An 18,127-nucleotide genomic window follows, 5' to 3' on the forward strand; every position below is an offset into this window, starting at 1 on the left:
ACTCATTTTTTCTGGTGAGAATGGAACATTTATTGTCAAAGTGTGTTGGCAGAGAAAACTAAACTGTACAAACTGGAAACCAAAGAAAGGATGAACATTCAGTCGGAATAGAACAACTCTGACAGACACAAACATCTAAACTTAAACAGTCACATCTAATATCTACCGTTAGTGAGAACAAAGTGGGATTTCTTCAGTGGCCAGATTAACGTCCGTTTCATGAAAGGTGATGAGGCCGACAACTAACAGCACAGCAGAGTCACAGGTCACAAACTTCAGTTTTCATGAAAAACAAAACAATCCGTGTTGGCTCATCATCACATCAAACACCAGCACAAATTCACGTGGTGAAGAAAAGTGCAAATTGGTAACCGTAAGCTGCATTTTCTCTAACAGGGAAACCTCAAGGCTCCGCGGGAACAGTGCAGAAACCTCACATACAACATGCTGTCAACTAAAAACCTCTGATTTATCTGTAAATGACAGATTTTATCAAATGATGGAAGTTTCTGCCGGATGCAGTCAGTTGAAGTGCACACAGCAGCCGCAAATGTTCCCAAAATAAAATAAAAATTCTTCAAATTAATCTTTTAGTATAAAAAAAAAAGCTTGCATACTCAAAGATTTGACTTCTTTTCTGTTGTGGTTCGTTTCAGAGGAAAGAAATATTTTTTATCTCCTAGGAAAATATTTAATCTGTAGAAAAGAAAAACCAGGAACATCTCAGTGAGCAGGAGCCAGACAACTTTCCTGAGACATTTTTTATAATATATTCTAAATTTTTGTTGTGTTTGGTTAAGACTTGATGGAACTGGATCACCATATTCTTCCCATACTGCTCAGTGAAATGTCCCTTTAACAGAATGAGACCAGGACATCGGGACAGAACATAAAAACCTTCAACAAACAGCCAGGAACCTGTGGGGTGTTAATCTGCATCCTGGATTATATAACTGGTGTGATGGGGAGAAAGTGCATCAGCTGGTCAGTCATCAGTAACCCCAGTTTTAATCATATCTGATTTTTTTTTGTCAATTTGATATAAAGGTTCTGTGATAAATGTTTGATTTGACAGCCAAGCAACACATTACAAGCTTGAAAGCAGCACAGACGGAAATGATTTGTTCTGGTCACACATGTTTGACTTCATGATGTTTATCTGAATGGTTACAGCTACTGTCAAAGGTCCCATGAAACCAAAGATGGAGGAAAGTAAACAGCTCATCTTCAGATCTCACTAACGATGAGAAAAACAACTGAGGTATCAGCTGAAACTTCTGTCATCACTGTGAAGAGTTTAGGGGACACACTGACATCAATACAACAAAGTCCAGGGAACAACTGCTCGGCTGATAACGGAGGTCGTAAACAAGCCAACAGTTTACCAGGATTACATAATCTCCCTTATTTAGTAGCAAAACAGGAAGTTGGACAATAACCTCTGAATGAACCTGATGGTCTGGTGCAGGGTTCTGACTGATGGGTCCAGAAAAACCTCAGCAGCTGATTCAATGAAAGAAATCTTCCATCACAATAACTCTAACCAATCAGATGAATCAGTGAGGAGGAGCTAAAACCCAACCAGGGCTACTAGTAAGATTCTGATTGGTCAGGACCATCAGACCTCTGATAACTCTCCTGACTGGGATCTGGTTCTGGTGGATGTTGTTGATGTTTATGTTCCCTCCTAAATAAACCGTTGTTCTAGTTACTTATGACAGACAAATGGAGGAGAATAAGATCCAAGCTGGAGCAGCCGAGACTCATCCTGGTTCTGGTGAAGGGGGACCTGGCTCTGGTAACAGTGGACCTGGCTCTGGAGACAAGTCTGTGGTAACACTGACAGGTTTTCATGGGACCTTTGGGGGCTAGTTGCCATGGCGCCATCTCAGAAGCCGGATGGTGTCAGGATGTTCATGTCTCGGTGTTTGAGCTTGTGTGGGCGTGCTCCATGCCGTCGACCCTCCACTGTGGGGATCTCCATCTTGGGTGGTGACTCCTTCTGGGGGTTATCAACAAGCCGCGTGGCCTGGGACTTCATCACCTCCATTGGGGTCGGCTTCTGGGCTCCGCGATACACCTGCACCGCAAAGCCTGCTGGGAAAACAAAAAGCAAGCAAAGACATGGCAAAACGGATTAGAAAGTAAAGTTGATGCTTCAGATTTCTGGTGGATGGATCAGCTTTACGTTAGAGTAATTTAGCTTTTTGAAACAGTAATCCCTTTCAGTCATTACACTTGATCAGTTTTTGATGTTATTCTGATATAGATAAGTCAGCTTCAACAGCCCGCATCACAATCGCCCCAGAGCCCTTTTACAGCGGCCGGGTTCTGGACCAGCACGGTGCCAGTTCCCTCACCAACCAGGACATTCACAATGAAGGAAAAAAAGTTGGTTCATAACATGAAAAGTTGGTTCTCAACGAGAACCAAACAATCATGAACCGTGACATCAACAGGTAAAAGCCGGATTCACCTGAACGCCACATCGCTGTTACTGTTGTTTCAATAAAGTTAAAAAAGGAAAAAAATAAAAGCCAAAGCCAGACTAAAGCTGGCTGTCAGTGTTCACACAAGTACAATATATATAACAAAATAACTAAGGGCTGCATGTTGGTGTGGTGGTCAGCACCACGCCCTCACAGCCAGAAAGTCGCTGGTTCGAGCCTCGGCTGGAGGGAGGTTCGAACATTTTCTGTGTGTTTACATGTCCCCTTGTATACGTGGGTTCATTCCAGGTACTCCGGTTTCCTCCCACTGTCCAAAGACTTGCATCTTAGTTTAATTGGTCACTCTGAATTCTCCCTAGAAGTGAGTGTGAATGTTTGTCTCTTTCTGTGCTGGCCCTGTGATGGATTGGTGACCTGTCCAGGTGTACCTGCTTCTCACCTGCTAAAATGCTGGGTTAGGCTCCAGCTTCCCCACGACCCTTAATGGGTAAAGCGGTACAGATAATAGATGAATGAATGAAATAAATAACATCAGACCAAATAATCAACAATCTTCAGAAAGGAAAGGACACTGTGACAGAAAAAGAAGACTTGGACAGAAAAAGGGCTGGACATGGTGCGTCATGTCCACCGTTCAAACTGCTGGACAGACACTGCAGCAGACACCACAGAAGAAGAATCCAACATAATTCCTCCTCTTCCACCTGGCCTTCCACAGATGAAGATGGTATGATGTAGGGCTGCTTGATTATGGGAAAAATGATAATCACGATTATTTTGATTGAAATTGAGATCTCGATTATTTAACACAATTATAGATAAGGGGTTGGGGGGGGGGGGTGCATTTGAAGTGTTTACTGTGGTAATGCCGACTAGTTTCTTTCCACCAGGTCCCCATAGCTATTGTTTGTCTCAGACCAGCAGCTTTGTTCCGCCTGGTGTGATCTGGAAAAAATAGTCTGGAGACATTTAGTTTTCATGTTGAAATCCGCGTCAATAAAATGTAGCGCGACATTTCTATACGGCTCTGGTGCAGCTTTACCACAGGTCCGTAGCGGTGGCGAAACATCGGACTGTCACCACGTCTTTCACACCACCCTCACTACACTCATCATACAGGGCAGAAAGAGACAGTCCACTAACATGGTGTTGAGATGGCAGTGATACCGTTTGTCCAAAGTGTTGATGAGTTTCTTAAATCCCGGATTGTTCACTGTGTTAATTGAGAAAAAAGTTCTGTTTGTTTATAACGTTTGTCTCTCTGTGACTCTGGGAGCTGGTGGATTATTTAGCTGCGACTCACAAAAATTGAACATTTTTCTATATTTTTTGTGTTGCGTCACAAGCCCCCGTGTGCACGTCTGTGTGCAGGAACGCAACATTTAACATGCACGACTGTCGCCTGTCGCTTGGCTGGAGGAGGGCAGCGATTTTCGCTTCCTCACGCAAGTTTACATAGAAAATGATGGAGAAGGAGCGACGCCGCCTCCCGTGTGTCCAGGTGTCTGCAACTCGTTCTGAATAAAACTAAAGCGGTTGTGGAAGGAGTCTGCAGCAAAGCACTGCAATGACAGTTGCGCTCGATTTGAAAACAGCACAAATTGAAGGTCAAAAAATAATCGGACCATTTCATTTTTATGATCGTTCAAAACCCAGATCGTAAATGCGATTAAAATTCGATTAATTGCCCAGCCCTAGTATGATGGCTATTGGCTAATTTAGGTCGATCAAACACTGAAATCATTAATTTAGCCAGAGTAAATCCTGAATGTTGTCATATTTCCTGGCAACCTATTTCAATTTCGCCTGGCAGTTCATGTCCACTTGTGTTAACATCCTATCTCCTGAAATTCTCTCGGTCATCTGAATATTTTGTTTATTTTGGAAAACTGTAGTTTATAATGGAGCCTGATGGCTGAATCATCAACTTTCAGGACCAAATCTCCAACATGTTTTTTTTTTTTTGTTTTTTTTTCTGTGGAGTACAGTTTTCCCACTTTGGTTCTGTTTAAGCTGGTGTGAACGCAGGCCGGTTTGCCAGAAAGCACCCAGGTTCTGAGATTCCAAAATGGAGCCGGAGCTAAAACCACAACTGCAATAGCACAAACCTCCGTCCTCTGCTTCTCTATTGCTGGTGGTTTGTATCTGAGCTTGCTCCACCCCTTCTTCTCAGTTTCTAGTGCATTTCTGGCAGCACCGCTTACAGGCCTGGTGTTGATACTATAGCATTTTGCCTGGAAATGTGTGGATGTAAACCTTTCTTGAAAATTTTTTAAATAGAAAATTGTCTCCGTGTGGATGTGGCCTGAATGACAGCCTGCAAGTTTACTAATGTGATGACTGGCAGAATAAAAGTATAATTAGTGTTGTTGACCAGGGATAAATTTAATTTGTGTAAAGATACAACATTAAATTAAATCACAAAATCATATCATTCTTTTCCTCCACTTTTTAATCAGACTCATCTGAAGGGGCTGAGTTTCATATATTCACACATCTACTCATTGCTCATTTCAACATTTATTCAAAAGCAGGTTTAAAGTTTTGCAAATAAACTGTTCTATTTGATAAGTTTTATTGTAAATATAACATTTCTTACATTATTTGGGCAGCAAACTTTCAGCCTAATGTCTTACTGAGATTAGTGGTGTTCAGGTGAAGAGCAGTTTTTTGTCAGATATAATCTCTGCATGCCAACGCCACACAGTCTCCTCTATGTTAGAAAAGTTCACAAACTTTTATCAGCAGAGACAACACCCTTTCAACCCATCAACCCAACTCCACAAAGACTGGGATCTTTTCTGAGGTTACCTACCTAAAGTCATCCTGGGAAAAAGATTTTAAAAGGCTCCGACTCAGAGTCAACCATCCCATATGTAAAAATGTAAATTTTGTTTCTCAGAAGCTGTCGCTGATGGAAATTTAAAGTGATCTGAAAAGAAACTCTCCGTCACTGTTTCCAAACACCAATGAGCGGAGAGAGTGACGGGGGCAGACGGTGTTTACTGTCAGTCTGAAGGTCCTTCCTTCATCCTTTAACCCAGATCCAGGATGTGACAGCTGATAAGGAGCATTACCTGGACCAGCCACTGGGGGCAGCACACGTTTTATGTTTGTTCTGATTCTGTTTGTAAATAAAGATTCATGCAATGGAATGAACATTTAGAGAAAAATCTGTTACCTGCAGGTGTGCTGTCTGATCCCAGGTCTGAGGCCGAGTTCTGGATGAGCGGCCGCGGGCCGAACACGCCCCACCGTTCAACAGCGCCGCCTGCAGCCGTCTCTCCTCCTCCCATGTCCACGCTGCTGCCAGAGGAGCTCATACTGACCTCTGAGCTCGTACTGCCAAACCAGCCCCTAAACAAACATAAACATGGTGCCAACTGGACCAGTTATACTGTTTGTGGATCAAAAGAGTGGAGCTCAAACAGGATTATGACCAGAGATACTCAGTGTGTACATTACCTGCGCTGTTGTTTGGGTGAGCTGTGTGGTGTGTTGGATGGAGTGGACTGAGCCGAGGAGTTCCTCTCTTCTTTGACCTCCATGTTCTGAATCTGCAGTTTCTAAACAAGAGCAACAAACAGGCTTCAAGGCAGGTCTGTTAGTATTTTACCTACAACACAACTTTAAAGTGCTGCAGAATCAGATCTTTCCATTCCAGTAAGAATTTCCCCCAGTCAGGTCCGGTGTCCACCTTAAATCTCCACAACTGGTCATCTGCTGTTTATCATCACATTTCTGTTCCCGATTTGGAAGATGTGAATAAAAACCTGGAGTTGTTGATCATCACTGTAAGTCCAGGGCCCCGTTTCAGAAAGCGGGTTCAGCAAACTGAGTTAAAAGCGCAACTCTGGGTTGACCAACTGAGCTGTCAAACTCAGAGATTTCTGTTTCAGTGATAACTATTAGTTCAATCAACTCTGAGTTAACTTACCCCCCAGTACAGCGCGTGCATGGGCAGATAAGCCCTCATCAACGGAACACGGATGACATGATTCACCATGGCAACAGGTGAAAAATAGAGTCGCTCCTCCCATTTTGCATCAGTGGAGTTAGAAATATTAATGAATGCATATGCAGAAAATGACCATATATTTCAGAAAAAAAGTGAAACAGAAGCGACAGCAAAAGAAGGTGAGCTGGAAGAAAATAGCTGACAGAGTCAACCCGTGAGTAGCATTATTTTTTATCTCGGTTGTTCCACTTATTAAACATTTGTATCTCTGCGTCAATGTAGCTTGGTATTAATGTTCTCAAATGATATTTCTTAATTTGGAGTTTTGTAATTGTTTATGCACTGCAAACTGTCACTGTTCCTATTGAAACATCAGCTAGTCGAGCATCTTGGTGACTGAAGCTGCCACCTGGGCCCTGACAATCAACCCTTTTTGAAAGTCACTTGTTTCCCTCTTGTCACCCTGATACAAAATCAGAATCAACTCAGCACTTTTACATGCCACAAAGCAGATGATGTTAAGTGCATAACTTTACCATGAAGTCCACTTGATGGAAGTATCTGCATTTGTTGTGTTTCATCACTCATTTATAAGTTTATAAGTTTATTTGATGTGTCACCCATGTGTGTGTATTTTTAATATGCAGGTGCAGTCCAACAGCACAATGTCTTTATTTCTTTGTCTTATTTATTAGACGCTGGGGAGGCGATGGGTCACTCAGAATGACGATGTCATACTGTTTCTGACTGCGCTTCCATCTTGTGCATCAGCAGGGTGGTCAGGATGTTCATTATCAGGTGCATTTCTAGAATGCGCCGCTAGGTGGCAGCAGCAATTGTAGTAGCTCTGTTTTTAACTTGTGATTTTTTGCAATATAGCCGTCTTTTTTAAGACATCAGCTGTCAATCTGTGTCTGTTCGGGTAGATTTTTCGCGCTGGTCAGAGGCTGTGCTATACGGGAGATTTTTCTGAATATTTTTTCTTTTTTGCAAGACTTGTTATTGTGAGTCTCCATGGCAACGAGACTTGTTTACCATCGGGATCAACTGATAAAACTCTCCAAACTCAAGATTATCAGTGAAACAACACTTCAAATCCCAACGGAGTTGAAAAGAAAGAGAAGAGGATGCAGGGCAGGAGCGAGGCAGAGAGAAAAACGGTGGCGATTCAAACCGTTTCTTCCAACGGTTGTTATGGGAAACGTGAGATCGCTAGTTAACAAAATTGATGAACTTCAGGTGCTAACCAGGTCTCTTAAAGAATACAGAGAGTGCAGTATTATGTGCTTCACCGAGACATGGCTGCATGAACACATCCCAGACTGTAATGCGTCTGTACACGGCTTCAGGACGGTCCGTGCAGACCGCAATAAACAACTCAGCGGGAAGCTGAAGGGAGGTGGAATTGCGGTGCTGGTAAACCAGCGCTGGTGTCATCCTGAACATGTCACTGTTAAAGAGAAGATCTGCAAAAGAGACATTGAACTGCTAGCTGTGAGTCTCCGCCCGTATTATTTACCCAGAGAGTTCACATGCGTTATTCTGGTAGCGGTATATATATTACCTGGTACCGCTCCAGACGCAGCCTGTGATGTCATTAACTCTGTAGTGGCCAGGCTTCAAACACAACATCCAAACGCATTTGTGGCGATCTCTGGAGATTTTAACAACATCTCCCTCTCTGCAACTCTACCAACTTTCCAACAGTTTGTCAGCTGCTCCACCAGAGAAAACAAAACGTTGGACTTATTTTATGCAAATATTAAAAATGCATACAGCTCCTTTGCCCTGCCACCTTTAGGAAGATCAGACCATAACCTAGTTCTTCTCTCCTCCTCCTACAAGCCCATCGTTCAGCAACAACCAGTCATTAGAAAGGCTATTAGAACCTGGTCTAATGAAGCTGAAGATGCTCTGAGAGGATGCTTCGAGGCTACAGACTGGAACGTCCTATGTGAACCTCATGGAGATGACATCAATGCCTTGACTGAGTGTGTGACAGATTATATTAACTTCTGTGTGGACAGCACCGTTCCAACAAGAACAGTGAGGTGCTTCCCCAATAACAAACCCTGGATCACCAGTGACCTGAAAAAGCTGCTGAACATCAAAAAGAAAGCTTTTAGGGATGGAGACAGGGAGTTATTGAAGTCCACACAAAAACAACTTAAAACACAAATGAAGAAGTGCAAGGAGGACTACAGGAATAAGTTGGAAAGTAAGCTTCAGAAAAACAATGTGAGGGATGTGTGGTCAGGAATGAAGAAGATCACTGGCTTCGGGATAAAGGAGGATCAGACTGATGGAGGTCTGGACAGAGCGAATGAACTGAACATGTTCTTCAATAGGTTTAGCTCACCTCCTGCTTCAACCCCAACTAGCCACACACCCTCCATGAGCCCACAGCTTTCCTGTCACACCTCCACTCTGTCACCCTGCAGCTCAGTCAAGGACCTGGACACAACCTCATCTCCCTCCACATCAGGACTTCCTGAAACCTCCTCTGCCTCCACCTCCACTCTGTCTGTCTCCTGTAACCAAGTCATGCAACAACTGGTGAAACTGAACCAGAACAAGGCTGCAGGTCCAGATGGTGTCAGTCCCAGAGTTCTCAAGACCTGCTCAAAACAGCTATGTCCGATTCTCCAGCACCTGTTCAACACCAGCCTGAGCCAGAGAAGAATCCTGGTGCTGTGGAAAACATCCTGCCTTGTTCCAGTGCCTAAAAAACCACAACCAGCTGAACCAAAAGACTACAGACCAGTCGCCCTGACATCTCACGTCATGAAAGTCCTGGAGAGACTCTTACTGGCTCACCTCAGCAAGCAGGTGAACACCTTTCAGGACCCACTACAGTTTGCATACCGTAATGGGCTTGGGGTTGAAGATGCCATCATATACCTGCTTCAGAGAGCCCACTCTCATCTGGACCAGTCAGGCAGCACTTTGAGGGTCATGTTCTTTGATTTCTCAAGTGCTTTTAATACGATTCAGCCTGCTCTGCTGTGTGAGAAGCTGCAGAAATTCCAGGTGGATCCCTCCACAACCACCTGGATTTACGACTACCTCACAAACAGACCACAGTTTGTGAGACTGAAAGGTTGTGTGTCTGAGATGGTGGTCAGCTGCACTGGAACACCACAAGGGACTGTACTTTCACCATTTCTATTCACGCTGTACACCTCAGACTTCCAGTACAACTCTGAGTTCTGTCATCTGCAGAAATACTCTGATGACTCAGCAGTTGTTGGGTGTATCAGTGATGGACAAGAAGCAGAGTACAGAGAACTGGTCGGTCAGTTTGTGAAATGGTGCGGTGACAATCATCTCATCTTGAATACCAAGAAAACAAAGGAGATGATTGTTGACTTCAGGAGGAACAAGAACACACATAGAAGTGTTTCCATCATGGGAGAGGAGGTGGAGGTGGTGGAGGAATACAAGTACCTTGGAGTTCAGCTGGACAACAGACTTGAGTGGAAAAGCAACACTGAGTACATTTACAAGAAAGGTCAGAGCAGACTCTACTTCTTAAGGAAGCTGAGATCTTTTAACGTCTGCACCAAAATGTTGCAAATGTTCTACAGGTCTGTTGTTGAAAGTGCAATCAGCTTTGCAGCAATCTGCTGGGGCAGCGGCATCAGAACCAGAGACTTGAAAAGAATTAACAAACTGATCAAGAAAGCCGGTTCTGTGCTTGGAGTAACTCTGGAGCCGCTGGAGTTGATCATCAAAAAAAGAATTCTGTACAAGCTGACGAGGATAATGGAAGATCCTTCACACCCTCTACACAACGCCGTGACGAAACAACAGAGTGTGTTCAGTGGGAGGCTTGTTCAAGTCCGATGCAAGACAGAGAGATACAGAAGATCCTTCCTTCCAGCAGCTATCAGGCTGAAGAACAAAGCCCTTAATTAATTAATGTGATTGTTTTACTAAAAAATTACTACTACTACAATATTGAATTTCCCTTTGGGATTAATAAAGTATTTTTCATTCATTTTCATTCATTCATTCATTCATTCAGTGGCTGAGTCGGACATTGCTCTCCTCTCATTGTGGCAATGTTGTGGAGATGACACGTGCTACAATAATGTCACAAGCCGTATCTGGGGCGACTCTGCGCCTACGAAGGCACTGGGAGCGGGCCTTAAGCATCCCAATAGTCATCTCTACCCTGGCTGGAGTCCTGCAGTGAGCCAAGCTGTAACGATGCAGCGGGCCGGGCTCAGGATCAGGGTAAGGGGTCAGCAAATAAGGCTGTAAGGGGTACCCTCTGTCAAACAAAATATTGATTTTAATATGTATAACTCACCACTGGCAAATCTCAGCGTACTCAGGAAAGACTGGAGAGTTGTGCATAGACCAAGCCACTTTGCTTCCACATTACCGATGATGTGGGCGGCATCACATATGATCTTTAAAGTACAGAACAATAACTAGCTGCAGTAGGTTTAATATGAAGTATCTGGGATTGTAAAGGCTACTATTTACCTGCTGCGGAATGCTGTGGAAAGATTTCCTATTTACATAATCTCCTTCATCTACTGAAGGAGCTGTGATAGGAATATGAGTCCCATCTATGCAGCCAATCACACCCGGAAACCCTAAAATACATCAGATTAACTGATGTGTTCCACACGTAAAAGAAGTTAATTATTGCTTAGACAAATACCTGCAATTCTGTTTAATTCTTCTTTGATGTATCTTGTGGGTCTGTAACTTGGGAACACCACAAAAGTGTAGAGCAAAAGTTTCAGTGCAAGAGTGACAGTTCTCACAGCCCGACAGACTGTTGCCATTGAAATATGCTCAGTGTCACCGATGTTATAAAGAAAACTCCCGTCGGCAAAAAAAACAAAGAGTAACACAAAGAACTTGCTCCGAACTGAGAGCATGTTCACGATGTCATGAGAACAAGATGAGGGCTGAGAATATTGTTCGGATACATGATCGATTGTGCAGAAAAACTAACGCTCAAACAAATAATCGTGAGGAGAATGAGAAAACATCTAAGCGGGGTCTGATCACCCTTTCCCAACGTAGATATCTGCGGAGTAATCGTGCTTCGATGTCAACTGACTTCAAGAAAAGGAAACACGATGTCTGACACTTCCTTCAGTCTGCAGCTAAAGAGGAGGAGAAACTCAGGGTTAGTTAAAGAAAACCTGCCAGCGAGCAGGTTAGCTTCACAGAGTCTGTTGCCGCAGTAACTGACTCAGAGTTACACTGAACTCGCTTTGTGAAACCAAAAACCCAGAGTTTCCCTTAACTCGGAGTCAACTAACTCAGAGTTTTCACTAAACCTGCTTTCTGAAACTGGTGTTGGTTTAGCAGCACAAAGATAGAAGCCATGTGTCCCGGAGACATGAAATAATGCGCAGAAGCACCGCTACATGCAGCTTTAATTCAGATTTATTTCCTGAATAATTTCATTAATGCAACTGTTTGTCTTCCCTTTTGTTACCCGGTAGAAGTTGTGTTAACAGACAGGACAGAATGGAAATAGATGCCGGGAAGGGAATCTAAAACAAAATAAGATAAAATGCAGGAAATAAAGGTAACAGTAGTAAGAATTAACAGAAATACAAAGTGACTCAATTATGAATTGTTAATGCCACTAAATAATACAAAAGAAAACTTTTTCTATAAAGAAATCTATCAAACGTGACATTTCTATTGTTATTTTTAACTGTTTTTATTGAACTTTGTATTAATTCTGCTATTTATTGACTTTGCAATTTATTTTCCAGTTTCATTTATTGAACTGGTGCTTCTTCATTTCACCGTGTGACTATATTTATTCCTGTTTTATTTTCCTTTAACATTTTCTGTATGGTAAATTTACCATTATACATTTTCTTTAAATAAAAATGATTTCTATATTCTATTTTCACCCAACATCATATTTATTTATTGACACTTTTCAAAGTTCATATTCACATTTCCAAGCTTGCATTTTCTTCCTCTATTTATTTCTCAAAGAGTAGTCGCTTGTTTCCTTTTTACATTTCCGAATATTCTTTTAACAAAGCTGCATTTATGCCCCATAATGTAAATAAGGGGGTGGTCTTTCAAGGTGTGTCTTGGGATCAGCTCCTCTCCTCCTGTTCAACCAACATTAGAGTGCAGGTCACAGTATCAACACAACATCCAATTAAAATTGTTGGAAGTTTTGATAAATGGCAGCAAATAAAAAAGTAGTAATATTGATTTAAAGCAGCAGAGTTTGAGCAGACCTGCAGTTTTCTGGGAGTTTGTTCCAGAAACTGAATGTTCTGACTTTTAGCTGCTAAAAACTACAGACGTTTAGGAAGCAGAGCAACAACAACCCATCTGAAGAAACACTTTAGTTTTGATATTCACTCCAATTTCCTCTGATGAAAAAACAGGTGATTTTCTGTTTGCTGTAGCTCAGGAAGAGAAAGGCTGCAGCAGAAAATGAAACTCTGGATTTAAACTCTCCCTGTTTGTTCCAGCTACAGCTGCTGTATGCAGAGTGGTTTCCACTGACCAGAAAAAAGAAACAAGAATGAGGAACAACAAAAGATTTGTAGTAAAACCTGTAGATGAACCTGGGAATTTATCTAGATTAGTAAGTATGTTGTTAACATTATTTATCCAATCTGTACCCACTGAGAAATGTTCAAAACTAATACTATAGTTCATAGCATTTCTGTCCTGACCGTAGAAAGAAAGGGCCAGCATGCTACACTTTAGTACGGGAATCACCAACTGTCCCACAGGTTTTAGCCATTTTCCTGCTGCAACACACCTGATTCAAATACTGTTCTTAGTTGTCAAGTTGATCCCAGGTTAGTCCCAGTTTAACGTCATCATGGCAAAGTCAGCAGTTTATGGAAAATGTGTTCAAATACATGTGTCATTCTTCTTTTGAACACATTCAGTGAAGCCAATCTGATGGCGTTAACATTATTTTAGTAGAGTTAGTAAGTTGGTAGTAACTAGCTAATGAACACTAAGCTTGTTGCTAACATTAAGATTACCGTGACTAACCTCTCCAGTTGTGTTTTAAGGTGAGTGAAGGTGGATGTGGTGGATCCAGTGTCGTGGATTTTTTTAAACCACAGACATTGCAGTTTGCTGCCCTTTTATTTAAAAGTTACAATGGTAAGGAGCATCACCTGGATTTACATCTGATAATAAACAACAGATATGTTGCCACTGTTTTGATGTTTCAACCCAAAAAGTTCAGAGTGAAACTTTCCCTTTGTGGGGTTGATATTCCTCCTCTGGTTTCTGTGTTGACGTCTGTTACCAGAAAACTAAGAGTGAGCTGAATGTGTGTGGTCTGTTGGTCTGACCTGGAGGGATTCAGGCATGCGATGGTGGTGTCTGGTCTCCTCAGCAGTGAGGCCTTTGTGAGGTGTGTAGCTGGTGTCGGTGAGTCCTGCGCTCTGCTCAAACTTGTACATACTTTCCTGAGTTTGTTCTGAGAAATACAAAAAACAGAATTTCCAGATTTTTTTTTTGTTGAATGAAAACAAACCAAACATGGTAAAAGTAAACAGATGTGACCAACATAAGAGTTAACGCCACATGATGATGCTTTCTAACAACATATAGAGAAGAAGAGATGGAACACACTGGTGATGAGGGAGTTCATGATGATGGAGGAGGCCTTGGTTTTCACTACGGCCGGTGCTTTGGGGGGGGCGCTGTTCTGCACTGAAGACTGTTTGACTGCACCGCTCTCATCCTCCTGGTGGAGAACATACACATCAACATCGTCACCCCTCTCCACCTAACAACACAACAGATTATAACAGTGTGAACAGTGGAGGCACTCACTCACCTCAGCCAGCTGTGAGAACTTCCTCTCTGGGATGATGGGTCGCCTCCACAGGTTGTTGATGCTGATGTCATGGGGTGGCGTGGACATGGGGGCCTCCAGGTTATCGTCGTAGCTAAGAGCCCGTCGAGTCATTCCGATGGGGAGTTTCATCCCGCCCATCCCAGAGCCCTCTAAGGCTGCAGACACAAAACAACCAGAAGAAACTGAGTATGACTCAACTAAACTGAGAGATGAAAAAGGGTCAGTGCAAATTGGCAACGAACCTGTTTGTGCTTTCTTTTTTTAAAGTTTTTTTTATTATTATATTTTTTACTTTATTAATTCTGATTTGAAATTTCAGCTTTCATTTGACCCATCTCTTCTGAAATATTTGTAGTTTTAATTTTTTTATTGTTTGTTATGCTGTTATTTTACTGGTCCGACCTACTGGAGAACTGACTGTGAATGTGGCTCCTGAACTATAAGAAGTTTGACAGCCGTTCTTGGTACTTTTTAAAAGGGACCTGGTCTAATGTGGTTACTGTCCCAAAAAGCGGTATATTCACCATTTAAGTCCGAAGACAACTTCAGGGTTAATTTCAGATTATCTTAAGGGTCCCTGAACATAAACTAAACGATCATAATCCAAATTTAATACAGCTAAGTGTGTCAGTAACCCCGTTTCATGTTAACTTACTGGTCCTCTTTATTCTGGATTTTAGTGAAGTAACAGAGGAGGTTGAATCATTCTCCTGGTCGTAACGGGCCCAGGGGATGTTTTCCGACAAACTCTGCAAGAACCTCCGTCTTCTTTTCCCCCCGCCGTCACTCAAAAGTGAATTTTCATCGTCCGTTTGTTTTCGTTTGGTTTTACTGGACTCTTTTCCAACAATTCGGTCAAACTTTAGAGGTTGGAGGAACATCGTTAAAACAAATCCAGTTTATCCTCCTTTCGGTTCACTGTTTAAAATCCTAACTGCCACTGAATGACAACAACGAGCTCTGATTGGATCATACTTAAGAAGGCCGCCTCTGATTGGTTCACAACCTCGGTTACAAGCGTCATCATGAACGGCCAGTGTACAGCTGACAATAACACAGCCTGTAATCATGAAAAAATAACCAATGATTTATGTTTTCCCTCTTACCAGTTAAACATGTTAAATTATAACTTCGCTCTAAAGTGACAGTTTTTATGATGCTTTTATGTTATCATTTCTGTCATGACGCTGAACAAACACATTGTAAAACTGTCCTTACAAAGCTTTTATTAATACACAGCTCTTATGAATAAAAACAAAACCTCCTCAAATATTCCCTTGAGCTCTCTCTCTCTCTCTCTCTCTCTCTCTCTATATATATATATATATATATATATATATATACACACACACATACACATATAGTAATTATCAAGTTTTCGGGAAAAGAAAATTATTCAACTACATTTTATTTGTAGATAAATTTAAATTAAATTAAAAGCCAAGTAAGAATAAAAACAAAGAAAATCATCACTGTACATGTCGGTAGGAGTAAAATATTGTATGTGAAAAAATTGTGGCACTTTAGTCTTTTTTTAAATAATTCAGTAGGTAAAAAAGAAATGTAAAATGTTATTACATATTTTCCTAGGAATAATCTGAATTAAACGTAAACATCAGAAGCAGTTATCTCTGGACATTCAGGAAACATTTCAAGTGTCTACATCATTCAGCTTCATTATTTACATGGAGCACTTTTGATCCGTTCGTCTAAACAGAATGAAAACGAGTCATGTAAACATGTCAGCTGATCCGATCGGCCTCGATCTGAAAGAATTTTCAACCCCATGGAGAGAGGTGGTTTAAACCTTTTCACGATTGAATCAGCAGGAAAAAATGAGCATGTATAGTCATTCTGATCATTTTTGTGTTCTATGTTGTTTCTGCACATGCTTGAACCTCATATGTGATGTAATGAGGTTCAGGGAAGAGCTGAAAAATGGTGGCAGTAAAACAAAACAGGGCTGTGATGGGTCTAATGTTTTTGTTAAAAATTCAGAGTTAAGGATTACTGAGCATTTTGTTGGTCAAAACGTTAAAAAAAAAAAAAAAAAAAAAACCTTCTGATCTAGTAGGCGTTGCGCATGTCAAAATCATAAATCTGTCCATGTAAATCTGTCCGTCATGTAAATACAACTGATTGGATCAATTTATCCACCGTCCATGTAAACTGGAACATGTCAGCTGGAATCTCAGATCAGACTGATTTCAATCGGATAAATAAAATATTTGTCAGTACAAACGTAGCTAGAGTTACAGTCTGTATATTGACTGTTGGAGTAGTCTGCTTTAGTTTTTTGATTGCCCTGAAGCTAAAAATCAAGTACATGAATATTTATTTTGCCTCAACTGATAAACCTTAACAGGTGTTGATGTGCCAGCAGCTGCAGGTTTACATGTGCTTACATCATGTTGGTTTACTGTTGTAAAACAGCTGGAGTCTCTGGCTCTGATAACAAAGACTGACAGTGAGACAGTGGTGGTGATTGTGGGGGTGGGGGGGTAGCTCAGTGTATTTGTGTGCACTTCTAATCTCCAGTGTTTTTGTGAGATCCTGTGTAATCCTGTTCAGTCCTGGAACATTTTAACCAGACTTCAGTTCTCAGCTGAGATGGCAGAACATGGTTTTCTCTGACCTGCTGATCCTGGGTGTTTGTCTTGAAGAACTAATACTGACAGCAAACAAATATTTATGTCCCCTTTCTTTAACAGGACATTTAATTTCATGTTTGGACTATTGTATATTCAAATGAGTTAGATAGAAAGAGGAGCAAAAAAACAGACTAGAGGAGCAAACATATCAATGAATACCAAAAGTTTAGTTAAGGCTGGAAAATAATACCTTTGTGAAACGGAAAAAACAAGCTCCACTAAACTTGGTAAAGTTAAAAACATTTTAGACTAACTTTCTGCATTGGTTTCACTAACTTTTTCATCTGGGTGCACAATTCAAGTGTAGAAATTTTTGAAGGATTTCCTTCGGATCATTACTCATATACACTAATGGTTATTTAGACTAATAATGAGGCTTGGGAAAATGTTTAGTAGTGGCTGTGCTGCTAATAGAAAGTTTTCCTCTCCTGGATTTTTTTTTTTTTTTTAAGAATTATGGCCTGGACTTGAATTTAGTTTAACACGGCTCTTTAACACATGATCTCTTCTCTGACTTTAATTGATTTTTTATCATTCTTCTTCAAGTTTGGGTAAGAAGAGAATGAACACAGAACACACAGACAGATAAAAGTCTGACATCTAGACCTGAGAAATGTTTGATGCCCTAGAGAGCCCCGATGTTGTCTCCGCGTTTATAAAGTCTCTGGTGTGAAATCATGAAGCTCTTCCCTGATCAAACCACTGAGAGTTCAGCTGCCGGAAACACTCCCCTGTAGAGCTGGACGATTAATCAAATTTTAATCTCAATTACAATCTGGGTTTTCAACAATCATAAAAGTGAAAGGATCCGATTATTTGCTTCTTCGCAGTTTACTCTTGTGCTGTTTTTAGTTGCAAATCAAGCACCACTGGCATTGCTCCGCTGCAGACTCCTCCCACAGCGCCAACCGCTTTGGTTTTATTCAGCGCCAGTGGCCAACACCTATCAAGCTAGACTGAAGAGTCGCAACTAAGGGGCCGTCAGTAAAACCGCACAAGCATTTCAGCAATCAACCCTTTCATCCCCACGAAACCAGGGATTAGCCTCCATGAAACCGATCATGTCTCAAACCAGGTACCAAGGTGGATAGGTTAGAGACCCCTACCGTCTGTGGTACTGTGAGGACAGCGTAACCACACCACTAGAAGATATGACGTCAGTGTGATGAACACGCGCCAAACACAACAACAGTAATGGCGTCGATGACCAGCTGTGTTGCGGTGCTGCTCC

General features: G+C 41.6%; 1 protein-coding gene across 4 annotated transcripts in view; it reads right to left on the minus strand.

Moving 5' to 3' along the window:
- Positions 1-5: 5 nt before the first annotated feature.
- The window catches only part of LOC121654997 (putative monooxygenase p33MONOX), a 28,799-nt gene continuing 10,677 nt past the window's right edge, over positions 6-18,127 (minus strand). For 2 of the 4 annotated variants that reach the window (XM_042009417.1, XM_042009416.1), the window contains exons 4-9: positions 14,225-14,400; positions 14,017-14,131; positions 13,734-13,861; positions 5,916-6,016; positions 5,632-5,807; positions 6-2,097 (exon numbers count right to left, since the gene is read on the minus strand). In XM_042009417.1, coding sequence (XP_041865351.1) covers positions 1,889-2,097; positions 5,632-5,807; positions 5,916-6,016; positions 13,734-13,861; positions 14,017-14,131; positions 14,225-14,400 — 905 coding nt within the window. In that variant the 3' untranslated portion in view covers positions 6-1,888. Of the gene's footprint in view, positions 2,098-5,631; positions 5,808-5,915; positions 6,017-13,733; positions 13,862-14,016; positions 14,132-14,224; positions 14,401-14,900; positions 15,189-18,127 lie in introns of those variants that run through there. The other 2 variants (XM_042009415.1, XM_042009414.1) reach the window with 2 other exon arrangements.

The sequence above is a fragment of the Melanotaenia boesemani genome, chromosome 15, assembly GCF_017639745.1.
Source record: "Melanotaenia boesemani isolate fMelBoe1 chromosome 15, fMelBoe1.pri, whole genome shotgun sequence".
Classification (NCBI taxonomy): Eukaryota; Metazoa; Chordata; class Actinopteri; order Atheriniformes; family Melanotaeniidae; genus Melanotaenia; species Melanotaenia boesemani.